This window comes from Lepisma saccharinum, chromosome 13, assembly GCF_977018435.1.
Source record: "Lepisma saccharinum chromosome 13, izLepSacc3.1, whole genome shotgun sequence".
Taxonomy (NCBI): Eukaryota; Metazoa; Arthropoda; class Insecta; order Zygentoma; family Lepismatidae; genus Lepisma; species Lepisma saccharinum.
The window spans coordinates 20,303,386-20,330,484 of record NC_139241.1 but is presented as its reverse complement, the minus strand read 5'-3'; the positions used below and the strand labels follow the sequence as shown (position 1 = coordinate 20,330,484).

General features: G+C 39.7%; 1 protein-coding gene across 7 annotated transcripts in view; it reads left to right on the top strand.

Moving 5' to 3' along the window:
* HDAC6 (histone deacetylase 6) overlaps positions 1-27,099 on the top strand; it is a 164,629-nt gene that overhangs the window by 15,878 nt on the left and 121,652 nt on the right. For 5 of the 7 annotated variants that reach the window (XM_083133943.1, XM_083133942.1, XM_083133940.1 and 2 more), the window contains exons 2-3: positions 11,344-11,616; positions 22,331-22,461. In XM_083133943.1, coding sequence (XP_082990069.1) covers positions 11,401-11,616; positions 22,331-22,461 — 347 coding nt within the window. In that variant the 5' untranslated portion in view covers positions 11,344-11,400. Of the gene's footprint in view, positions 1-11,343; positions 11,617-15,504; positions 15,603-15,934; positions 16,060-22,330; positions 22,462-27,099 lie in introns of those variants that run through there. The other 2 variants (XM_083133944.1, XM_083133945.1) reach the window with 2 other exon arrangements.

The following is a 27,099-nucleotide window of genomic DNA, read 5'->3' as shown; positions in this document are numbered from 1 at the left end:
TTTGGGGAGAAGGCGCGCACTTTAGTATTCTTTTCAAAGAATGAAACATGTTCCATGTTCTTGGGTACCATACAAGTTGAATAATAAGCCAAAATGTGAATTATTATTTTTACGAAAAATAGGCAATTTGCATTTTTGGAGGAAAGTTGTTATAACTTGGGCACTATAGGGGCAATCTACTTCGGATAAGTTTTGTTTTTCAGCTAGAACATCAGAGCATGCAATCCCCTCTCTTCCCCCATTATTTTGGGGAGAGGGGGCAAAATTTAGTATTATTTTCAAAGAATGGACATTTCTCAAGAGAACGTAACATGTTTCATGTTCTTGGGTGGCATACAAGTTGAAAAATAAGCCAAAATGTGATTTTTTTTCTTTACGAAAAATACGTAATTTGCATTTTTGGAGGAAAATTGTTATAAGTCGGGCACTATGGGAGGAATCTACTTCGGATAAATTTTGTTTTGCAGCTAGAACATCATAGCATGCAACCGTATACAATTCAGAATGTCGAACCGAGGAAGGGGGCTTCGAGGGGCGCGATCCCCGAATTTAAATGAAAAAAACATAATCTGGAGATTGCCCCCTCTTCTCCCGCTATTTTGGGGAGAAGGCGCAAACCTTAGTATTCTCTTCAAAGAATGGACGTTACCAAAGAGATTGAAACATGTTTCATGTTCCTGGGTGCCATACAAGTTGAATAATGAGCCAAAATGTGAAAATCTGTTCAGAAATGTGGCATGGATATGTTGCGGAGGGAGGGGGGGGGGAGAGGGGGGAGGTTGGTCATCAATATGAATTTCTCAGGCTTGCTCCAGACCTGTGTCAGAGTTTCCAACCAAACATAAGAGTAAGAAGGTTCAAAAAGCACATTCATTTCGTAATCAGCACCATGATACGATATGGTATCATCGGGCCAGTACGGCCTTACTCTGGTGATACCATATGGTATCATTGTGGGAGTAAAGGTTAAGCCTCTAAATATTACGTTGAAAATGCATTGAATTATCATTTTTTCTTGTCCGTATGGGAGTAGTAAGGGAACATGTCAACAGATGGAGGGGATAAGGGCGGATGGCACCGTCCAATAGTTCTTTGACGTCGTAGTAAGGCATTTTGTTGGGCAAACTAAATGAACATGGAAACAAATAGGTTCCATTGATACATACGATTTTTGTCGAATATCGACACCCGACAAAGTATCTCACTACAACATGCGACAGAAATTGCATGCACTGCAACATCCAACAAAAATCGCATGCATAAACAAGAAGAGCTTTAGACTGCAAATATGCTGCTGGAATTTATAACTCTTCTGGCTCACTTCACCTTATTTAATGTAGCAGTGCTTACGAAGGTTTTCTTTAATCATCCTGACGTTTACTGGTTTTGCACAAGTTAACATACGTTTACAATGGCATTGCACTATTCTTAGATATCAAGAAGAATCCAACCAAATGGGATATACGTATATTGAATACTATCACGAAAAAGTGAAATATAAAGCTGCATTGGTGAATGTTATAAAAATTGGCAAGTGCATGCTCCCAAACTCAAATTTACTGCAACACTAGTATTGCAATGAAATTAATGCCTCTCTCTGTTGTGTCTGTTTAAACGCGTGAGAGATGGTCATTAATCTCTCACTGAGTAAGGTTAATGTCCAATATTATGAAATAAAATACTACGATAAATACGTAAATATTTTAATATGATATTTACTCGAATCATTCCATCATAAAAGCAAATCACTTTCTTCAAGAATTGACTTTTCTCTGCCAGCCCTGCAAACGCGAAAACCGAGAAACATGGTAATTGCTGCGAAGTTGTGTTTCTGAATGTGCAGTGATGTCTGGACACATTTTTTGCCCGTTCGAAATAATGCGAATTTGGCATAAAATGCAAATTGTTGGCGTTTTTAGCGATTTTTTTTTAAAGAAATCTAAAACAATGAAAAATTCCATGCAATCCAAAATTCTTGTCTTTTCTAGGCCATGTTTGTGTACATAGAACATGCAAGTTTTCCAACATTTCACTTAAGAGTAAACTATAGAGTTATACGTACATGGAATAATTCCAACAGCCACATTAAATCATGTATTTCCCACGTTTTTTTCAACTTCTATCAAAACCATTTGCATCACAGAGCAAAGTGGCAAGGTTCTAACAGGAGATCGAGTGCGTATCTACCGTCACACAGGAGCCACAGCTTCATATTTGTCGCACGAGATATGTTTTGAATTACCAAGCTAAGTGCGCACAATCGGCATTTGTCGAGCGAGTAATAATGGAGCCCAGTCGTTAGGGCGTCTGACTAATATGCGAGAGACCCGTGGCGGCTCCCTGCGGGGGAGAACCGGGATGTTTTCCACCTATTCAAACTGCTCCGGTGCCCACCCAACATCATATGAAGCTAGTACCTTGAGGAAACTTTGAGGGATAAAGGTAGCCAGGAGCGTGTTGCTGATCACATTACCCCCACCTTCAGCCATGATCAATAAAGTGTGGGGCCCTAACTCCACACCCCTCTACACCTTCATGGAAAAGTGCTGGGGAGCACTTTACTTTAACTTCCTCAAAAATCTGTTTCAACATATCAAACTGTCACGAAAATACGTAGGCTATGTGACATACAATTTAAAATAATAATTTAAAAGCACAATGGAGTTTCAGTATATTTGGCAGATAAATGTTCTAAAACAAAAATGCGAATTTTGGGAAACGTAACACTAACAAGTCAAAAAAGATAATGCCAATTGTTGGTGCCATAATATATCGGTATCTGTCACGTGAGATTGATTGATTTTAATTTTTTGAGTGACTTATGGTCATTATGCACTCTTCAGTATATACGGGGAAAATTCCATTATCTAAAATCCTTACCTTAAAATTAAAAAAGGGGTATGGAAAATAACTCTCCCAAAATAACTTCCAAGATATCAAACTCTCACGAAGAGGCGTAAGCCATGTGACTTACAATTTGAAACAGTAGTTTAAAAACATTATGAAGGTATAATTTCAGATATTTGCCAGAAAATGCGCTAAAATAAAAATGTGAATTTTGGGGAAAAATAACACCGTATAGTAAAAAATAAAAAATAGGAAAATACACCAATTTGAAAAAAAAAATAACAAAATATCAAAGTCCCTACCGATTAGGCATAAATAAAACAAGAATATCAGTTGTAATTTATTGCATTAGTAACAGTGAGTCCTAACCTAATTTTCGGCATGATCACCACTGTTGTTCTGGCATTTGTCGTAGCATGGCACTAAATTTTGTATGCCCATGGTATATGTGTCTGACAGCAAAGACTGGAACTAGCTACCGCAGTGTAGCTGTCAAATCCTTGCCCTGCCAGAAACCTCTTCAGTTAAATAAAGAGATGAAAGTCTGTACATTCAAGGTCAGGGCTGTACAGGGAGTGGTTCAAGATCTCTCACCTGAAGTGATGCAGCTGTATGCCTCAGCTGTATGGGGTTGTGCACATTCGACTGGCCATCCGTGAATTGTCTGCACCATCGTCTGACCATACTATCCGGTCTGCACACCTCACACGATTGCTGGTGGCTCTGTGCCAAATTCTGAGCGTGCAATGTAGGCTACATCGCAGTCGGTAGGAGACTGTATGAGAGCTGAAATCTTTAACCTAGAACTGTCCTAAAACGGCTGCATTGCAACTGTACCAGATTACAGCTACATGCCACTTCTTCCTGCCTGCATGTGTGTGTGTCGCTCTCCGACCACTAGTGCTGCGTATAGGCACCATTGGAGCTTTTTTCAGGATGCCCCTCGTATATGAAATTTCACAAACTTTTATTATTAGAGTGTTCCTGTTTTAATGTGTGGTTAGCTAAATCAGGTACCTACACAATGTAATTCTATAAATTCCTTGCGTTAAATTTCTAATACCTACATATTCTTTTCGTCAGCATTAATGGTATAACTGCATGTTGTCAGTTTCACAGTACTTCACTTGGATATACTGCACTGAAGCAGAAATCCCATTGATAATGTAAGGAAATATGACACTTTATTTTGTTCGATTCAATTGTTTCACTTGTATGCAAGAGTTAAGTTGTTTGCTTTACAGAGAAGAGAGAAGTAGCGTTATGCATTGAAAAATGAGTCCGCACTCATGGTTCTTGCAAGCAGAGGGTTCCAAACCTCAGTGGAAATATCAATATATAATACCGAGAATGGATAAGGAGACTGATAAATTACAAAATGTATTTCTTAGTCAACCACTCTTCACTCTAATCTCATTTAGTCGTAACTTTAAAAATAATCAAGTATTTTATTTTAAACTTACTGCATATGACAAAATTCCGTAATCCTTCCCTAGCTTATGCATTGTGCTAATTTTCAAAATTCACTATTTTGCAGTTTGAATTCAAATCATAGAGAATAGAGAAATTAAGTCAATTTCATAAAAGATAATATTGGTACTTAACAAAACCATACGTGGATCTGTATGAGTTTATTATTTCTATTTGCAAAAACATCGATTTAGTTTAGTTTGTAATTGTCAGGGGAAAATGTAAATTTTGTCCTGGAAAACCTGGAAAAGTCAGGGAATTTCATTTCTGCTTGTTTGTAGCCACCCTGTTATTGAAAATTGAATTCGTTTGACTAGAAAACATTGAATTCAAAGTGCTGTAACAGCATTTTGTTATTTGTATTTCTGCAGCTGACTATCTGGGTCAGGCTTGCATGTAGGTGGGCTTCTGGGGTTACAGCCCCAGGCCTTCATCTGTAAAGGAGCCTCCACTTGGAAAATATTATTGTGGAAATTCCCACAAGATGAGATATTTGAAATGTCAAAATATTTAAGAACATGATTTAGCCTAAAAGCTGCAAGTGAAATTGTATGTAGTGCTCTCCATGCCTCCACGTAGATATAAACAAATCTAAGTATTTAACAAAATGTACATAAAATGTATTAAACTACAATGTGTAATAACTAACAGAATTTGCGATTTGATTTATTCTCAGAAATATAAAACTTACATGACGATACAGTAACAAGACAATGTTTTCAGACCCTGTAATTGGTATTTGAGAAAATATTCCAGCGTTCTTCATAATTTCTTCATAATGTTGGGATTGGCCAATTTGATAGCTCCTGATGGTAAGGAAGTCCTTCGTAATGGTTAGTAAAGTTTTCCCACACTAGCTGTTGTGTCAACAGTAAGCAAAACTAAGAAACTGTGTTGAATATTATTCAGAGGGCAGATCAGTGCATTCTTCCATCTATAAATCAAGAATGGCTCTTTGGGAATGAATTGCTAGCTCAGTGTTGTCTATTTCCAATACGTCACCAGCTGATACATGTCATTTCAACTCCGGCTGTTCTTCTGGTGATGCTAGAAGTCCTACCAGGACCTTGTTTTTCTGGTGATGCTAGAAGTCCTATCAGGGCCTTGATAGCAGCTCTTACATGCCTCAGTGTTATGTCACTGGCACCTGTGGTTAGTCATCCATCGCAATACGTTTCGATGTATAGACCGTCGTTAACATCCATCTTGGACATTCTTCACGTCCAACGCCGTTTCTGCCATATTACCTGGCGATTTGTTTAATGATACTCAAACTAATTATGATGCCAGATTTTCTGGCAGTTTGGATTAATGATGCTCAAACTAATCATGATGCCTACTGTTTCTTGGCATTTTTGCATTAATGATACTTAAACTGATTAGTCTTCATCAGCCCAACATGTGCACGCCATTTGACTTAATTTGTCAACGATGTTGGTACTTGTTACTATAGAAGCTCAACGTAATTGTTGAGTCATTGTTGACAAAAATTGTTACCCTGTCTATAGATCAGCAGTTTTAAAGTAACAATCACAGAAAATGAAAAATGTAAATTGTGTACAGTACATTGATATTGGAAAAACTGTAAAAAGCTGTAATATCCCCCCCAAAAAAATCAACGTGATGCGATATGCATCTTCTTCAATACCTCCATAATTATATTACATGATAGCTGCTCTTTTATATATATATGCTACTTTTTCTCCATTCATATGGCATTTCCCGGGTTCGATACCCAGTGGAAGCACATAGTGGTTCGGATTCCACTTTAAACTGTAGGTCCAGTCCCAATTAGCCTTACTGTGCATAAAGTGGACTTAAAACACCAACTCAATCAATCAAGCAATCAATCATATGGCATTTCTTCTTCCATATTTTTATGTATCAGTTTATATAGTTTGTTCATTAGTTCTGCTCTTCTAGCTTCGTTATATGCTTCTTGTCTGTTTGTAGCAGTTGCAAAATGTGTCGCCTTGCACTGGCAGATGCAGATTTTTTTTGGGGGGAGGGGCTGGGATTGTAAAGGTGGATAGTACATAGCTGCGTTCTAGGGAGGTCGAGATATATACTAATATATTTTGTATGTTTAGAATTTTTTACTCTCGAAAACAATAATTGTCGTTCATTTTAATGGGTATTTGTATTTATCATTGTGTTTTCCTAATTTTTTTTTTTTTTTTGCTTTATTTTGAAAATGTTGGTTTTCTGAAAGTTTTGGGAAGGGGAAGGGCTAGCCCCTTCAGCTCCCCCTCTGCATATGGTAGGGCTACCATACGTCCTGGTTTTCCCGGACATGTCCTCTTTTCGGACCATGAAATTTGGGTCCGTGCGGGTTTTTGCTTTCTGTTAAAATGTCCGGGTTTTTACTTTTATCCAATCATCATAGGTCAGAGATCATGGAGTTACAACTTTTCGAATCATTAAACGTCTGATGTTGGCAGTACTGGACGATGCACTAAGCGTTAGTCGTTTGTTGTTACAGTTTTAAGTTCCGGTCGATGTGATTTCCGCGTCATTCATTTGTTCGTGTTTGGAAGTGGAAGTTAGAGTTTGTGAACACGGTGTAAGCTACTAATATGCCTAAAAGGAAGTGAAAGTTTACTAATGAGTTACAAGAAAAGTATTAATGTTTTAGACGTGGTAGAGACGATTTTGAAGGCGAGTGTATGGTTTGTAAACCCGGTACATATGTGTCTGTGGCAAACAAAGGAGGGCTAGACTTGCAAGCACACGTGGAGTGCGAAAAGCACCAAAGAGCCGTCAGAGGTGAAGCTTCATCTACAAAACTGACTCAGTTTTTCACAAAACCTGGCAGTGAACATGAAGATAAAGTAAGTGCTGCAGAAGGTTCTTTCGCGTTTCATACTGTTAAGCATCACAATAGTTATAAAGTGATGGACTGAATTTGTGAATAAATTGATGGTGTGTGTGGCTTTCGAAGAAAATGTCCTCTTTTTAGCATTTCAAAATATGGTAGCCCTAGCATATGGCAGTGTTGCCTTGTAATCAAGGGGGTTCTTCGGAGGTACATACTGGTTTGGATCTCACTGTAAAGTGCAGGTGCAGCCCCGATTAGCCTTTCTGTACATGCATAAAGTGAACTTAAGAACAAACTCAATCTCTCAATAACTTTTAGAAAAGATATGTCAAGAACAGACTTAAATCGAAAAAAATGTGTGAAATAGTTAATGAGAAACTGGAGATTGTGGAAGAAGGACAGAACCACACCCCACACCAGTAAGCAGAACATTGTTCAACAGGCGGTAGAAGAGCTAAGGAGGATGGAAGCAGTGGAAGAGGATGCAAACAATTTTTGAAAGTCGGAAAATCGATACATGGAGAAGTGGCAACAATGGTTTAGACGAGTAATATAACGAAGCTGTAGAAGCTTGAAACTGGAAATACCTAGCACTATAAGGGATAGAAACGAAACACAAGGATGATGTGGCATGCATGAAAATACTTATCAAGGCCCTAAATGATTAGAAGATGGTCTCTCAGGGTGCTATCCTCAGGGTGGCTACTCACCGTGAATTTCTTGAATTCCTGGAATTATGCGTTGAATTATTGGCTTGTGGAATTCTGCTTGAATTTTCCCCCGTAGATGTGAAAAATTGCAACTTTTATTAATCCAAATCTCATTGAATTTATTACACATTTTTTAATGGCATGAGGCAATTTTTTCACAGTTCATCTTTCATTTTTATCGAGGAAAGAAAAGAAAGAAAGCTGTGTGGGAAATAAAACATAATTCTCTCAATATGTTTGCTTGCTAATGTCCTTTGCAGAACAATCTATCTGATAAACGAAAGATTATTGCAAGATAAGATATCATGAACTTGATTATGTAAATTTGATATTCTTATGCAATTAACAATTTTTCGTAGATTACTGTATTCCATAACATTTGTGACTTGTGTTTGTAGATTCATTTCTAGTCTGAATATGAGAATGGCAAATGTAAACTTGGCACCTTCAATTAAATATTTATATTGGGGATGGGACCAATTAATCGGTACTCTATCGGTATCGGCCGATATAGGCATATCGGTTTATCGGTAAAATTACCGATTATTTTACCGATCCGATATATCGATAAATATCTGATAGTTTAGTACAAAATTCTGCCATTTTGTTGTAATTTCTCATGGATAATCTCCACGCCCTACTTTTGTAAAAAGTAAATGTCTAAATATGCAATTTCTCTTGCACTGCAGACTGAAACACACATTTTTTAAGGAGGTCAATGAACCTTTCAGGTTCTTCCAGGACCATTTCTAATTTTATATCGGATCGGTAGAATATCGGTTATCGGTATTGGTAAATTTTATATCGGTACTTTATGGGTATTGGCCAAAATTTCATATCGTCCCATCCCTAATATATATATATATATATATATATATATATATATATATATATATATATATATATATATATATATCTGTGTGTGTGTGTGTGTGTGTGTGTGTGTGTGTGTGTATCGTTCAATTGAATTGAATTATATTTTAAATATATTTGTTTGTTATTTTGTGAAGGCATCTGTAAGCTATTCATAGCTGGCGCTGGCATGCCTGCCTCGTGCATAGGACACTGGGAAATAGTTGTACAAGATGGCAGCACCCTTACAGGAGTGCTCCAAGCTGGAGCATCAAAGTGTCTTGAGATTTTTGTTGAGTTAAGGTGTGAAATCAATAGAAATTCATCACTGCATGACAGTTGAGTACGGTGACAACTGTATGAGTTGATCACAAGTGTACAAGTGCACTGAGAAGTTCAAGCAGGGCATAACCAGTGTTGAAGATTCTCCGCATCCAGGCTGCTCTGTCACTGCAGTCATGGAAAGCAACATTGGTCAAGTGGAGGACTTGATACAGGAGAACCGGCAAATTACTGTCAGTGAAATTGTTTCCCATTTGGAAATAAGTGTATTATCAGCCCACCATATCAGTCATGACATACTGAAGTTCAGGAAAGTGTGTGCGATGTGGGTTCCGAAACGTTTGACACCGGAAATGAAGGAAAGGTGTTGATGTGTGGAGGGAGCTTTAGTGCCATTATGAAGCTGACGGTGAGGCATTGTTCATCGTATTGTTACTGGAGATGAAATTTATGTTCATGTCTATGAACCAGAACATAAGAGGACAACAGTGGAATGGCGACATCCTTCGTCTCCCAGACCGAAGAAGGTGCATGCTCAAAGGAGTGCCGGAAAGGTTGTGTCAACTTTACTTTGGGACCACAAGGGGCCAATTCTTGAACAATTCTAAGGCTTTGGGTTCCGGCTACAAAATGGGTTCAAGTAAGAGTCTCCTGGGGGAAGCGTAACAACTTTTCTCCTGAGATTTCAGCCTGTGTATGGGTCCGGTAACCACCCACCATCGTGAGGAAATTGGGGAGCTATGAATGAGCAGGGTAACCCGGTCATGTATACCTACAACAATGACTGGGGGTACATTGTCACCCCGTAACTGATTGGATGATCTTCCACCTGGGAAGTGAGACCGGCTGTTGGTAGGTAGGCCGGGGCCCTCAACGGGCTGTTGCACCACGAGCTATTATTATTTCTACCTATTGGATTAATCGTGGCCGCGGTGGCTCAGTCGGTAACGCGTCTGACTACCATGCTAAAGGTCCCGGGTTCGATCCCCGGCCGGTTCAAATCCGGGAACTTTTCTAACGGTGAAAGCGGCCCCGGCGCCCACCCAGCGTCGAATAACATGGGTACCTGGGGGAAACCCTGGGGGGTAAAGGCGGTCAGGGGCATGATGCTGATCACATCACCCCCACTCACTACCGGATCAGGAAAGTGTGGGGCGTTACACCCACACCCCCTATATGCCTTCATGGCGTGGTGCTATGCACAGGGGTACACTTTACCTTTTTTTACTTTACCTATTGGATTAATCACAATACTAAGGATTAATTTATGAACTGAACACACATAATTATATATTTGTAGCTAACCAGTGATCTCTAGTTTGATAATGTGTTACATTGACCACTCTGCCTTGGACACTGGAAGTTTCTTGTACTATAAGGCATAGTATTCACCACTAAAATATAACAGAATAAACAACATACAATTTTGTTTTTTGTTTTTTGCCAATTGCCAAATTTTCCAAATTTTAGACTTTTTCTCAATTCTGGAAAATTTTCATTTTGTGGAACCAGAAATGCTTCAGTGCAAAATTTTTGGCCATTCCTTATTGGTACCTGTCCAAAATCACTGGTTGTCAACCTGGATGAAATTCAGATTTCTCCAGATTCTTTTTTTAAAGGAAGCAAATTTTGTAGGAAGAGATAATTTGCTGCATATTATTATGTATTGACAGGATTGTTATACTTAACTTTCCAACCTCAGAACCTTGCGTATCTTCCACAAGAAAAAAAAAAAATGAAAAGTTTGTACATTCTTAATTTGTGCACTTTATCACTTATCTGCTTTTCTAGGTTCATTACAGTGATGAATGGTGGTTATGTGAAAGTAGAGACGGAATAAATGCAAGATTACCAGTTGAGCATTTGACATGCTTAGCCACTGACAGCATGTTCAGATGCCCACCCTGAAACTGGCATTTGGAATATTAAGGACTGAGTTTTGCGAAGTAATGCTAATCTACATATTAAATGTTGATGAGAAGTATGCAGGACTTCCTTAATATTATCCTTTATTATTATTAGAACTGAAATACGGCTTCAAATTTGTGATCATTTTTCAGTTACATTGTTTCACCACATAATCGTCACACTCTCTTTTTTCAGTCCAAAAATTTGTTTATAACCATTCATTGCACGTCGCTTTGGATAATCCAGACAATTAGGATATCTGGATATAACATTATCCAATATCTGAATATTTGAAATCTGCATAAAAATTTATCCGACATCCAGACAAACTTTTATCCAGATTTGTTCATCCATAGTACATATATGAAATCAATTATCAGATTATTGATACTTCGCTATATTTTAATTTTCAGTTATTTTTCTCCTGAGTTGCCATAACGGATTGTTTTATTTCAGGCTGGAATTCCAGATGGAAAATTATTTGAATGTGAAGTATGCCCAAGTCAAGAAACAATGCATCAGAAAATAGAGATGAAATGTGAGGAGAAAGAGCAACCAAAGGAAGGACACAAAACGACTGTGTCGAGTCATGTGATACCTGTACGCCGATCAGCTCGCCTGAAGTCTGAGGCAAGAGCAACACCCATTGTCATTGCCGCAAAGAAATATGCCCGGCAGCAGCAGCAAGCTAAGAAGACTGACTTTGTAATTAGAGATGCTTACCAGTTGGTGAGTAGCTCCATTTTAGGATTAGTAGTATGCAGATCTAAATATTTCAGTTCACTTAGTATGCAGAGCAAATTTATAACTTGGTACAACAAACAAGTATAACAGGGCATTGCTTTGTAATGTATTTTGTACCATGCCATAAGGCATATGTAGGATGGTGTGGAAGTAGGACCCTACACATTCTTTTATCTCGATCATTTTGGAGGCATAAGTGACTTCAGTAAACCAAAATTTGCAAATGCAGTTTTCAAATAGTTGCAATTTTCTTGGACAATGTAGAGTAACACATCTGGTTTGGTTTCACCAAGTCAGTGACTGAGGGTATCAATCATCTCACTCTACTACCCTGAAAGTTCTGGGTTCAATTTCCTTCCTGCAATGGGTGTTGTTTTCCAGTTGTCCTCTCATCAGTTTCACCTAATCATCAATCATTCTCATTAGCCAAAAGTGGCAGGAAAGCAACGCCAAATGAAACAAATATATATTTCCATGTGGCCATTGAATAAGTAAAAGTTTGTGTAATACCACAACAGGAAAGTGATTTGTGACTATACTATACAGTGCCGTTACTCTATTCAGAGAACTTCTTCATTATCCAGGACATCAAGACAATTGACCAAAATTGGGAGAAGAGCAACATAAGAAAACCTAATTCAATCAGTTCATTATCCAGCGTGAAAACACTGAATACCTATAGGAGCCATTTACATAAATCTCACTCCCTCTTTTTATACAATTGTATATACTGTGTGATTACTTAAAGTGGGAAGCAAAATTGGAGGGAACTATCAAAATTTAAGTGAGGTTTTACCTCGTTGTAACGTAAATATGACGTCATGTAGTGTAGAAGGTATGGGGATCGTGTTCGCTTGTTAGGCTAACCTTACCTGTGCTCCCAGGTTACGTTGAATTGTCCATAAGGCCTCCATGGTCTTCTGAATGAAAGATATAATAACAAAATGCTAGGATTAGCAAGACTGGGAACTGACCATTCAATTTGAGTGACATGAGTTTCAGTGTGACATTGCTCATATTCCTTCTTCCCTCGTGTTTCGTATTTTTCCTCCTAGCATCATTTTGCCATGGTTCAGAGAGATTGATTTTCGACCATTTAAAGCAAGGGTTGCCAAACTTCTTTGCTTCACGGCATCCTTAGTGTTTCAAGATTTTTTATAAGTGCCAATAATGTCACCCTCTCTAACACTTGTAAGATTGCATGCCTTAAGTTCAAAATTAAACATGTGTTTCAAATTCAAAAACATTTCAAATGTACTAAGTAAGCACATATTTGAAACATTGACTAACAATTCAATGAAAATCTTGGAACATTTCGCAGAGCCCTCGTAGTCAACAAGCGCCCCTGGAAGTCAATCGTGGTGCCCGAGGGTGCTGCGGCACACACTTTGGGAACCACTGATTTAAAGCATATAGTAACTAACATCTGTTCGCAGTCATTAACATGTTTACCCGTCGTTGCCTTGTAAACTCACTCCTGAAGGATGACCGGCCAAAGCCTATAATTGAGCTCTAGATATTACAGAGAAAATAAAATTCTCACTGTGGGTCAAGTAATTGAACGCTACACACCGATGCACACAATGCACTTAATAACAATTTCAAGAGAAATAATTAAAATTAAATTCTATATATGCAACTATGTAGTGCAGACAGTCTCGAGTCCCCATAAAAATGCCTTGTATGTATATGCTGCACTCTGGTGCCGAATGCAAAAAGTATTTCCGCTTATATCAGGGCTCGCATTAGCACAGCACAGTGAACATTTTTGGGGTATAGGGACCAACTGCCCCTTAGCTGCTAGTTTGATGCAACACGCACAGGAATTGTGTTCAAAGCAATCCGTGGAACACCGTGGGAGTCAGTGTTACCAACTATTTAAAAAAGTTATCAGACGTGAAAGACGTCGTGTCAGAGTAAATTGTGTGTATATACTCAAATCAAAGAAGGATTTTTTCGAATATGTGTGTGTGTCTGTGCATTTAATATGTACGTAATTTAAAACATATACATGAGTGTTCACGTGCTCATGCGAACATTATCAGGTGACGTGCCTGAAAATACCTGTTCATTTGGACATTATAAGCAATTGGACCATATTAGTGGTAACGTCACAGCAGACAACTGAGCACGATTTGAGTCCAAACAAGGTTGTCACTTGGTTTTGTCATGTATTATAATATTGGAATTTCCATTACAAGGGCTAATGTTAAGGATTGTGATAGCAATTGTCTGTGGTTTCAGATTGGAAGCCACTAGGAGCATTAGCTTACTCGATTGTCTGCTCCAGTTATTCGGAAAACCCAATGCTATCTCATAAATTAAAACCATGTGAGATATTTGTTTGGACTCATTCTTGCATCATGACTTCACACTAATATGTGATTTTGATCTTTGGGAGGGGATGTTGGAGACTGAAAATGCTTCCCCTAATGGGATCTTATGCCAGCCAAAATTCAGCTCTTGCTTAATTTGTTATGAGGCCAGACTTTCGATTGACCTTCATCAACTGGGCTATATGAATGTCAAGCAAATGGAACTAGAATTCAAGTAATGTCTCTAGTTGAGGGTGAGGCAGAAGAGGGACAATATTAGTGAGTGCAGTCACATTTCATATTGCACATAAAATGTGCAGTTGAGGTAAAATTTCATTAACCTTTAGCTGCCGGACCTGTCGTGCACGCGTATTCTCATTCACGCCTGCGCATTTTCAAGTGTGTGCTTTTCAAACTTGCCACAAAGTACAAAAATAAATCATAACTCTAGAACTAATATTTGTAAACAGATGAAATTTCTTCTCTTTTCTTTCTTAAAGACAGGGCTTTTAGCGAAGGTAAAATTTATACACTGTGCCTCCCAATGAATAGTGTTAAAGGAAGTAGAATTTGAAGTGAATTAAAAAAAAAAATAGTATGTAGCAATGGTACATTCCTACAATCGTGCAAAGTTTCTTTGACATCAGACTGATACTTCTTAAGTAAAATAATAAAAACCTTATATAAAGTGGCAGTGTTGCCAGCTTCGGGACAATTTATGGAATTTCACTTCTGAAATCGGCCCTATGGATGCTGGATGGATCAAATTTGGAGGCAGGCACAACAAAAGACCACTCTATAAGGATATGTCATGCACGTGCTGCAACTTTTGGAAAGAAAGCTGAAACTACGGTGTTCGGAAATTTTTGCGTAATTACAGAAACTTTGCTTGTTAATACTAGTAATAATGGATGTATTGCTTTGTAATTCTAGTATGTTATACCTTTGTATGTATACTAATGGTCAAAAAAGACAGAACTGATATATTGTGTGTAGTTTTGTAGAAATTGCACACTTTTTGCTGCTGGTCGAAATATTGACCATTCAGCTTTAAGGGGTTCACATGTGAAGGTCAAAATTTCGACCGTCAGGCGGCTAACAGTTAAATCATCAATTTTGTTTTGTCTATTAGAAGTGGGTGGCAATTGCGAGGGTTCCCAACTAGTGCGATCAATTTTCATGTCTCTCCCGAGAACAAAACTAGTGAAAACATCGGCAACAAGTTTTAAGTTTGTGAAACACTGGAAAAAAATATTTATGAAGCTTTTTCAGTGGTTTAGTTACACAATTTAAGATTATACATAATAATATGTTCACACCACAAAGTGTAGAGTTTATCTCGTGATAAATGCTGATTTGCCTCAGGTAGAAGTTACATGACATAAGTTCAGGGAGATTATTAATTAGTGAAGCTCAAAATGAAAGCAGAGATATGGATTAATGCCAGAATGTCAAGGTTATACAGATAAAGCAGGAAACAAAGTTCAATTACCAGAAAAAACTGCTAGATTAATATATCACTTTGATTCATGCTAGTTGTGTATTGACACTCCACTCAGGAGCAGTAAGGGAGTTCAGAGGAGGATCTTCTTGTTTTTATGAAACTACATTAGTGATTTTCTTTGTTTTAGGAATTAATTACAGAGCTGACTTCAGGTACGAAGATGAAGATTGAGTTTGTACTTATGAAATGAGCAAAGGAATCACAACTTGAACACTACTACTTTAAGATTTGTCACTCACAGGCAATGTACTATGTTGAAATTTCAGCTAAAAATGTAGGCTCGACCAGGACTCGAACCTGGGTCTCTGGCATACTGTGCCATTACTCTACCCTGAGCTACCGAGCCAGACCTGGTTTCACCTGACTTTTTGCTGTATCGGTTTTACCTGTGTGCAATCGTCTCTGCCAGTGGTACCGCAACTGTAACAGTGCTACCTGTTCAATTAAAATGGACAGTTTATAAGCTTGAACAGTTCAAGTGTGTTCTACTTAATGTGAACAGGAGTGTACATTCCATGTGAATCGTATAACTAACCTAAATTGAACTATGGTTCAACAGTCCTTCCAGAGCCAGGAGCTGTCCAGTAGGTTTTTATTGGGTGATACAAGGTCAGCACATCGCTGGTGCCATCTGGCTGTGTCAATCTTTTTAACAAGCTCTCCAATTGTCCATATGATGCTGCGTCAACACTAAAATTGTAAACTTGTCACTGGGTATCAAACCCAGGACTTATTTGTGTGAGCACATTTTTTCTATGGGCTGTGTTGGTCACAATTACTGTTTGGCAAACTTTTGTCTTAGGTGTTCATCATTTTTTCTTCCCTTACATGTTTAGTGCATGGTTAGGAACTGACTCCAACCTGCTTGTATTTAAATGCCTGGCTGATTTTACCCAATGTAGGCCACAACACCAGGCATGTGTTTCAGCAGGAAGTTTAAAATTGAAAACGGTTTTAAATTAAAATTTATATTATTTAATAATTTATATTATTAATTTATTCTTATTACTACGAATACTAGTGTTACAGATTTTAGCCTTTTTTTCAGTTTTACAAGCCTATGGTAAAAAAAGAAAAAAAATTGTGTAGTAGAAGAGGAAGAAGACAGTAAAAACATCTTCCTTGTTTTTTATTTGAACTTTATCGGGCACCCACATAGCCAACACCAAGATGTGAGCGTTCCAAACAGTACCTGCATACTGCCTGATGTGTGTTCCATTCTTGTGACAAAATTTGTATGCTTGCTGCTGATACTTTCAGAGAAAAAAATATTTTCTAATGTAAAAGCTATGCTCTTTTTGGCAAAAACTTTAAAATGTTGCGAGGTTTTCAGTAAAAATTCATATGGTAACTATGAATGCTAGAGTTACAAATTTTAGCTTGTTTTCCTCCTTATTACAAAAATGGCAAGATCTGTCTCGAGCAGTGACCAGGTATCAGTTATTTCATCAAAAATTGCGTGAGGATGATAATAGGTCAAGCATTGCTTCTTTCTGCTCTAGACTTCATTTTTTTTGTACCTTACGTGTGTTTTTTTCTATGGATGAACCAATATTAATACCAGTGTCGACAATCTTACAGATTCCCACCAATATTGATACTGATAACTAAGAATTGAAAGTAGTTCAATTTTAATTATTACTCTCTCTGTCCCATAATTATTGTCCGGTACACCTTTGTTTGTTGTCCCATAATAATTGTCGGATATTCAAACTGTGACGTTGGTGTATACAGAAGAAGAAAATCAAACACTGGGATGAGTCATACAACTTTATTACTCAAGGATCAGTACAAATTGGCCGATCAAGTATCCAAAAGAACGTAAATAAAAAGTAATCAATCCAGGATCAATACAAAGTGACCCAAAAAGTTCGACAAAATAAAACTTCAAGATGAAAGAGATTGTTGGTTCAGGAAGGTTGTCATCCCATCAACGAGCTAGATCTAGTGCTGCAGTACTGCTGTAGCCTCGTCGTAAATGTTCCGAGGACACTCCAAGTGAGATGGCAGGACGTTGCGGCGGTTCAAGTGTGCTTTTTGCATATGGGGAATCCTGTAGTTGTTCCCACCTTGGACGTGCATAATTTCAATGAGACAGGACTGCACAGTGAGAAAGACATTGTTGAGCTTGTCATGTGTCAGATCAGAGAAAGATGTTTCAACGGCGCCGATCAACTCATCAATAGTTTGTGTAGCTGCCTGATGCTGGAGAGACTGAATTGCCCGGAAGTGCCCCAGATCTAAAACATTCATGTCTGGACTGTTTGGCGGTTGGCATACGAGATCCAAAGTGATTCCACTGGTCGCTGCAGCATCCATCCAGGCACGGTCATTGCGAACGATATGCAGACGCGCATTGTCCTGCTGAACGAACACCTGGATTCTCCTTGCGCACAGTCCACAAGGCCATTGTACATCTATTGCTGGTATTAACTTGTTGATGAGCATGTCCCGGTAAACAGTTAATGTTTGGTAACAGTTAATGGTTTGGTGACCATTGTACAAGCAGGACGATTTCCGCTGTTCCTCTTGGCAGGTTCCTTGCTGATGAAATGCCAAATGCCTAACTTACCATTAAACCACTGCTTGCGACCAGGATCCCAATGAGGCCGGGCGACGGCAGCCAGAAACATGATCTTGGCAATAAACGATTTGCTTTTACATGTTCGCTGCGGGTCTGGTTCGTTGGGCAGTAAGTACAATTTCTGACCGTCCTTCCATCAGGTAGAACCATTTTTCATCCACATGAACTGTCTGCATCATCATGTTGAACTTCGGATTTCCGCTTTCAGGACAAGCGACTGTGGTAGGATCCAGCATTAACAAAGCAAATTTTAGATGTTCCATCTTGTTGCTATCAGTCAATAATGGCTTCAGCGCATTCGTATGCACTCTGATCTCTCCTGCCTTCACACGCCTGTGTAGGGTACTCTTAGAAATGTTTAGTGCCACTGCCATTGAACGAATATTGTTCCGCTTTCGCAGCGGTAGGTGCTGTAGTCGTTGTAGGGCGAGATCCTTCTTCTTTGGTCTGACTTTGCCTTTCATCCGAGATGCAACCGCAGCACAAATGGCCCCATTTTTCAAAGATTGCCGCCCCTGTTGCCAAATGCGACGTGCTGTTCTCGTACTTACATGAAATTTCTCGGCTGCACTTGTCATGGCACCTTTCTTCACTATGCCAGCCATACTGTTTTCCAACAGAAACTCGTACACTGCCTGTTGTTCACTGTCCGTGAGGTTCTTGCTACCCCTGTCGCTTCCTATCATGGGTTGTGTGTTCATGGCTGTTCTTCTCACACATACTCAGTGAAGGAGTGCTCTACTAACGATTTGCAGCATGCCTTGCTAGACCGGTTTGCATACAGTGCCACACCAGTGTGTTGCAACCCAACGCCCCCTTTTGGTAATCATCTGGGCAGTATTTGTTGCTCGTTGCGATAAGGTCACGTTGTTCCTCTTCACAATCTTGAAGACTGATCTACTGTACCTCTACTCATGTGTGTGCTTTCCATTAGCCTCTTTGTCTGTAATTCCTGTACTACCATTTTGGCTTACCATACTATAATTATGGGATAGAGGGAGTAATACTATTATTATATTATTATTATTGGAAAAGTAGTTTGGACCATAAAAGACTTCCAGAGTTATGCTTTCAAATATTCTTAATTTCACATGAGATAAGCATTTAATCACAAAATCTAGGACTCCACAACTTCGTTGCAAAAATAATAAAGATTTCCAGGACATTAGGACAACTCGAAAGTGTTGTGCCACATATTTTGCAGAATATGTGACACATCGAACATCAATAGTTCTGAAATCTAATTTTCAGAAAGTAGTACCTGTTTTGTATACATAAAAACAAAGTTAGTTGAACGAAACCTTTTTACTCAGAAAGTACATACCTTGAGCAATTTTTCTATGTTGGCATGCATGGCAAGGAGGATTTACCCTATCGGGAGACAAGTTTTTGTGTATCCTCATCACACTTTTGTCGCCAGTCCAAAAATGATGATAATCGCTAATGGCAAGATTGGGGCTGTAGGCCACCATGTCTGTCTCAGAACACAGTGGCCATTGCCTTGTGGATGGAGAGCTGCTTGCCTCTCTTTGGTTCGTTGGGAGAATGTGGATGATCCCTTGCCTTGGTTTGTTATTTTCTCTTGCATATAGAATAGGTAGGTTTTGCCACCTGTCATGGTGTAGGATAGAAAGTCATAATGTTCGTTTGCATGTCATGTCAAAAATATCAATGTATTTTTCATGTGGGTTTTTTGTGTTCCCATTAAACAGGAATGACATCCACCTGGCAAGCACCTTTCGATAGTTGAGATGAGTGGTAATGATGACATACATTATGGATCACAACATATGCAGGGAAAAACCTGGAAATCTCAGGAAATTTGAAAAAGTAAAATTCTCAGGGAATTCTCAGGGAAAATCACCTAATTGATCAATGAGTCACATTGAAGTACATCTGAAGGGTTAGAATATGCTCCTACCTGTTGAGTTTCTTCACACAAGCTGCTTTGAAGACATAGGCTTGTAACATGTATGTTTTCCATTACGGATTAATTGATATTGTGTCAATTTGTAAATGTCTGTTTCTTAAAAGTGTGAAAATATTTGTTCCATATGTGGTATGTTTGGAATGTTATTTTGTGCACTGCAATCCAGTTGGAATAGGTGTTAACTCAGATCTGTAATCGTAGTCCGTAATTATATGTGCACAGGGATTTTTCATTTAGTTTGATTTGAGAAAGTGAACTGATATGAAGAAGTATTTCCCAGTACTGATAAACTATTGATACAATATTTACTGATTCCGATAACTGAGCCAATGCAAAATTGCAAATTATTCTTGCAGAACATTTTCACCTTCTCAATTAATGTATGTAACTAAGTGATTCAATATGATTTACTTTAATAATGAACTGCTTATTTAGATATTTTCTTCACAAAACCATGACATACAAATTGTATTATTTTATACATAAAAGTAATAAAAAATGTCTAAAATTATCAGTAATATTACTGATATACAACTATGCCCATACAAATAGAGTAACAATTATTTTGCTTCTGCTGGGTCCGCAGTCGTGTAGGCATCAACGGGAACGAAGGAGCTGATGCTACCGCCAAGTCTGCTGATCCAGATCTTCACCTCGTCCACCTTTTTCTCATTCTCTCTCTTGCTGAGAATAAGTCATCTTAATTCTGCTTTGAATCTGACACAGACATCTCACACATTGCCATTTGCTGCAAGGGCTGGACCCTCTGCTGTGCCGTACCTGTAACGTTGTATTAAGTGTTCGCCACATTCTTCTCGCATGTGCTGATTTTATTTTCCTCAGACAAGAGTTTTAACCTTCCCAACGATTTATCTTCCATCTACGTTGGGAGATGATGACAGTAAAAAAAAAAAAAGGTAAAGTCCTCCCCTGTGCATAGCACCATGCCATGAAGGTGTATAGGGGGTGTGGGGGTAACGCCCCACACTTTCTTGATCCGGTCGTGAGTGGGGGTGATGTGATCAGCATCATGCCCCTGACCGCCTTTACCCCCCAGGGTTTCCCCCAGGTACCCATGTTATTCGACGCTGGGTGGGCACTGGGGCCGCTTCCATCGTTAGAAAAGTTGCCCTTTAGCATGGTAGTCAGACGCGTTACCGACTGAGCCACCGCGGCCAAATGTTTTTATCTGTTTCGAGAAGAGCAGACCTTTTTACTGTTTCTGAGGAATTTTTAAAACTTTCCTTGCCTTTTTTAAATTTTGTGTTTGTCCTGTGGAAGTCCCTTTACAACTTGCATTTGTAACCTTTCTCAAAGGAAAATTTACACCTTTTTTTAAAAAAATTTTACAGTAAGGGTTTTTAGATAAGGGAATTTTCCCCATTTACTTGGAAGAGTGCAAAATGGCCAAAAAGGCCGAAGCACCCAAAAATTTTAAAACAATCAGTCAGGTAGTCCACCTCATCTCATAATAATAATAATAAGGTGGTGATGTTATGGTTATGAAGGGAAATGGAGGCTATTGTAAAAAATAATAAACAATACTGCACTGTGTATCGACTACTCTGGAAAAAAAATTAAGATTCTGAAAAACTCGTAGAAAATACATTTCAAGTTCACGTAGGAACCTTGCATATGTGGAAAATGTACATGGAGTTCATCAATGGGAACACATTCTTCATGACTTCATCCATATTTTGCAGCAATTCATGAATAACAACAAATGGCCAGTGAGGACATTCTACCATCACCTTAAACCTCCGTGATTTGACAATGAGTTTCAGTTTTTCTATTGTGCAAAAACTGAATGACAGCAGGAAGGATATGCTTCATATAGAATACCCACAAGAAAATGTACCCAACCACTGTTGCAATGTAACTTGCACGAAAGCTTGCATACAACTGACTCATACTGGGCTGGCTGTCTTGGATGCATTCTCCATATCCTTCTTCCAATTGACTGGCAGCAGAAGTATATGATGAGTTTATACAAAAACTTGTCTCCTGGTCTGATAAGTGCCTTGATGCCATAGGTGTCTTTGTGGGAAATTAGCTAAAGGTATATATTTCAGAGTAAAAAGGTTTCGTTCTTTATTATTGCCAAATGGGTATTACTTTCTGGATGTGCTTCATACATTCACTAACACCTCCATGCGTCATGACCTTAATGGAAGTTGATGGGGGATGTACATTCATTTTGCATACATTATACACTGGAACCCTGATTTTACGTTCCTAGATTTTACATTTTTCACTGTATATGTTGCTTTTTTTTCTTAACTGTGGTTTTGCAAGCACAATAATCAGTTTAGCATTACTCTTCTTGAAATAAATAATTTTCTCTAAAGGCAAATTATTTTTTACAGGCACAAGAAGCAAAAAATATGGTGAGAAAAGAGACTGGAGTCATCTATGACCTGCAAATGCAAAACCATAGGTGTTTGTGGGATGAGAATTACCCTGAGTGTCCTGAACGGTTCAAAAGGGTCTTGTCAAGGTAAGGTTTTTCATTTTTGTTATTTTGCCACATATCACTACATATTGATTCATAAAATTTAGTTTTAATAGCTCTATAAAAAGCACACAAAATGATTCTGAGTTTTTAGAGTTAATTACTTTTCTAAAACTAAATTAAACTCTGTGGTGCAATATGTGTAACCCTGAGTCAAGCATTCCTGAAGGTCATACATGATATTTGCACGAAGTAAAAATATGCACATTTAGGCCATTTTGAGTGGTGTGGATGTAGGAATTGCTTTACCAAATTTGACAAATCCTCATTGCAAATTACGTACAGAAATTGAGGACACAGTTAATATGTGAGCTAGTTGTCACGGTATCTAGTGACATGTGAAACGCAGTTCGATATAAATTAATTTTTGTTTATTGATTCATTTTATGCACAAACATGAAAGTGTGAGGTTTGATCTTATTTTGTGGATAAACTTGTATCCGAGCCAGACGTCGGGAGTTGGGAGAAGGGTTTTTCTTGAGTGACAGCCGCCGCTTAGAACATGACATATTTGCACCAACACAGAGAAATGGAAGGATTATTTTCGCCGCTACCAGGCTTGAGTCGCAGCGGGCGGGCTAACCCATTTTCACGGATGACCAGAGAGATCAGCTGGAGCTCAAGCCTGCAAGGATCGACGACGCGCACTTGACCGCGTTTCAAGACAATGGAGAGAGGTCATTTCCATCCCTCTGAAACAGAAGCCAAGCCACTAGAGCGTCCCGTTCAACGGAAGAATTTGAATCTCTTATATATAGGCAGTACTATGATTCCAGATACAGTTTTTTACCCGGATTTCACCGAGAGAGCATCTCCGCGCTACACTCTCGCGTGATTATTGTTTTGTGTCCGTGGACTTTGTTTCCTTACGTACAGTGAGCGAATCGCAGATAGAGAGGTACCAGTGTGCGCCTTATTTTGGTGAAGATTACGCGGTGATTTGTTTTTGCCAAGCGTTAACTACATAATCATGGGCGGCTAAAGGAGATTGAGAAGGGAGTCTGTCGACTTCCCTGACCCCGCAACGATGCATCGCCATCTTCCGATGAAGCCAGTCAGCCAACGCCAAAGACGACATCAAAGCCAAACACTGCCCAAAGCCCGAAGGACATCTTCAGAACGACGCCGATCGAAGCCCGCCACCAGAGAGAGAGATTGAAGGACGACTCCAGAACGACGCCGATCGAAGCCAGAGGGAGAGATTGAAGGACGACTCCAGAACGACGCTTCCAGAACGACGCCGAATCGAAGCCCGCCACCAGAGAGATTCCGAACCGACGCGTGACCACGTACACCCGACGCTAGTGACAAGAGGAACGCCCGAAGTTCTGAGGGGGTGCAAGTACACCATATCGTCGCAATTATTCTTCGTCGCGATCGACCTCGGAGGACAATTTCGCCACAAAGGAACCGTGTGCAGTCCCGCGTCCAGGAGAGATGAAGGACCACGCCATGTAGCAGAGTCTGGTACAGTATACTTCAGAGGGTCTCATGTACATGTAAACGTGCGCCGTTATTATCAACACCGTACAGTTAACGCCGACGTCTCACTTATATGCAAAGTTACTCAGGAAAACCCAAACCTAACTTCCGCGTCTAAAAATTGTTTTGGTATTGTTATAAAAAAGGGTAATTTCATGTTCAGATGTTCTAATTTAATTGTCTGCATTCAGGGTTAGAAGCTCCATTTCATTTCTTTAATATTTAGTATAAATTGTCAAAGTGTGCTCCATTTTTTGTGTAACCGACCGCCCCGTCGCGCCATTTAATTTGTCAATAGTTGACTGATGAGTCCTTTTTAATTATGGAAAGCGTAGTTGTTTTTATTGCAAGGTCGTGTGCGTGAAATAGTATTATTTGTTGCATAGTGGTTTTTAAGGTAATTTTTGCTCGCGCCGACGATTGATTTGTGTATTCCGGCAGCTGGAGCCAATTAAGTTTTTGCATCACTATGTAATTGAGTAGTTGTTCTCATTGGACGAGAGAGGCTTGTGTGTAATACCCCCGTCCGAGAAACTTGTATAAGGTCGTGCTTACGATTCGATGCATACGTTCATTGGAACGAAAGATTTAACCACGCCGACCCAATTGTCTTAGTTAACCGCTTTCCGAGGGCTGGCACTTAAGTTAATTTAAAAGAGCACAGGAGCTGGCAGACAAATGCCCTAAATTCACATAAAGGTTTGAAAAATTAAAAGGAATGATATGTTAATGAGATCCATGATTTGTATCCATACTTCACATGTAAAAATACCTCATGTGTGTGAAAGAGAGATAGAGTGAATGTTGTGAGAGTGAGGAGGCTTTGTAAAGAGTTGTTGATTGCAATATTTTTGTTGTTACAATATATATGCACTTTTTACCGTTCGTCAGTGTTGTTATTTGACGTTTTTCAGGTACCGGATATTATGCTATTAGTGTGTTATGATTGTTCGGATCTACATATCAAAGGTAAACAAAACAGTGTAACATTTCAAGGTATTAATCTCCGCCTCGCAATAGTATGACAATAAACGACCGTCTCAGTACCGAACTTGATAACTGGACCGTGAGTCACGACCGGTTTCCCGTACACATAACGACGTTTGGCCCCGTGCCGGGGTATGATTGACACGTCATTTCGGGGGCCGTGAGTGCACTCGTTACATTTGGCGCCGCGAACATGGGACGGCAACTTTTGTCATTCCTTTCCAGGAAAACCAGGTTGCGAGAGCGGTAGAAATTTCATTGTTGTATACGTCATGCATAAAATTCTTGTGTTAGGTTCCTGGTTACTTGTGTGTTTTTCGTTTTGTATTTCGAGGGTTATTTTGATGTATTTGTCGTAGGTTCACGTGTAAGGACACGTTATTGGGCGTAATTGGTAACAATAGGGCAGATATTTTTTTCGGCGAAAGCAGCAAGGGCAGCTGCATAGGGCATTTTTTATGTACTTTTTGTGTACTATTTTTGGTTGTTGGCGTAATTTATGGCATCAGGCTGAGTTGCGGGATAAGGGATTCCCGACGGACCTCCTTTTTCTTTTTATGTATCGATTTGTAATTCACATTTTGTGTGAGCTCGCTTAAGTTTGCGTAACTGTTCCAAAGTGCGACAGAAGATTGAGCAGATAATTAGGGAAAGGCCTTCATGAGATTAAGAAATCGCCGTATAGACTGTTTGAACAAGAGTGACGTCATGATGGTTTGCAAAGTTTGTGGACAGGAATTTTCCGATTTCGAAGTCGACAGCGAGGGGGCCAGACCGGTTTGTCCCCAGTGCAAGAGCCCGCCAGGAATGGAAAGGGAGATACCAAGTGCCCAGGGGGGTACATCACGTGCGGACGATGACCACAGCAAGGAACAAGGAGATGACGTAGGAAGTGGCAGTGGTGCCAACCATCTCCAGCTAATCTTCCAGATGCTCCAAGGAGTCCAAACCAACATCCAGGGGTTGCAGGCTGAAATGCAAGGAGTCCAAACCAACATCCAGGGGTTGGAAACCAGGGTCCAGACGAACATCCAGGAGTTGGAAACCAGGATGCAGACCGACGCACAAGGGATGGAAGAACGCCTCCAAGGGACGGTTCGCGCCTCCGGAGAAGAAATAACGCAACAACTCCTTCAGACGATCCAAGAATCCGAGGCTCGAATCGAATCCAGGATCGCCAGGACCGACGTTCGCCTCAATGAACAGGAAGCCAAGGTGGCAACACTGGCGCAGAGCGTGCGTGAACAGGAAGGAGCTTTGCAACACATCGGCCAACAATGTGCACAGCTGGAGTCAGACTGCACTCGGAGCAACGATGCCCTCGAGCGACAAGTACGGCGAGCAGCGAACCCAGCGGAAGGGAATTCCAAGAAGATAAAGGGAATCGAGGAAAAACTACAACAATTGAACGTAGCCGACGTTCCGGGATCACCGCGAGAGCCGGCAGCTATGAAGTCATCGCAGCCAGCTGAAGTTCCTTCGCCTTCAAGGAGCACGAGTGACGTAAGACCGACTAAATGTGTCAGCCGAGGAAGCGAAGTGGAATCGGGACTACATCTTCCATCGCCGCGACCGTTCGAAGCCCAAACTTCAAGCCAGGACGACATACGGCCTGAACCACCGTCCGCGGAGACAGCTTTGTACCCGCCCGAATGTAAGAAAAACTTCAAGAAGTTCTCCGGGGACGACAGGATATCGCCGTCTGCTCTCGTCGAGGAATTCGAAGCAACAGCCCGGGAGTTAGGACTGGCGGATGGAGAGCGATTGCTTGTGCTGAAAGGCTGGGTGCAAGATCGAGCACAGAACAGGCTGGATCAGAATGAAAGATACTTTCATTCGTACTCGGCGTTTAGGGAAGCCTTCCTGACGCACTTTCCACGCTCTATGCAAGTGAAGGGAAAGATCAAGAAGCTGTTTTTCATGTACGACGGGCCGTATTTTTGCAAAGAACTGCAAAAGGTGGAACTGCTCCGACGAAAAGCGCCAAGAGTGGTTAGCGCGATATAAAAGCACGAGCGCATCTTTGGTTTGAATTCTGATCAGGATGTGAGGTACATTTATCCTATTTTTGTGTAAATTATTGAGTGTATAATATGTTTATCTATCATGTAAATTGGAGGTATCATTTATATCATGTGTTGTGTTATCGAACTG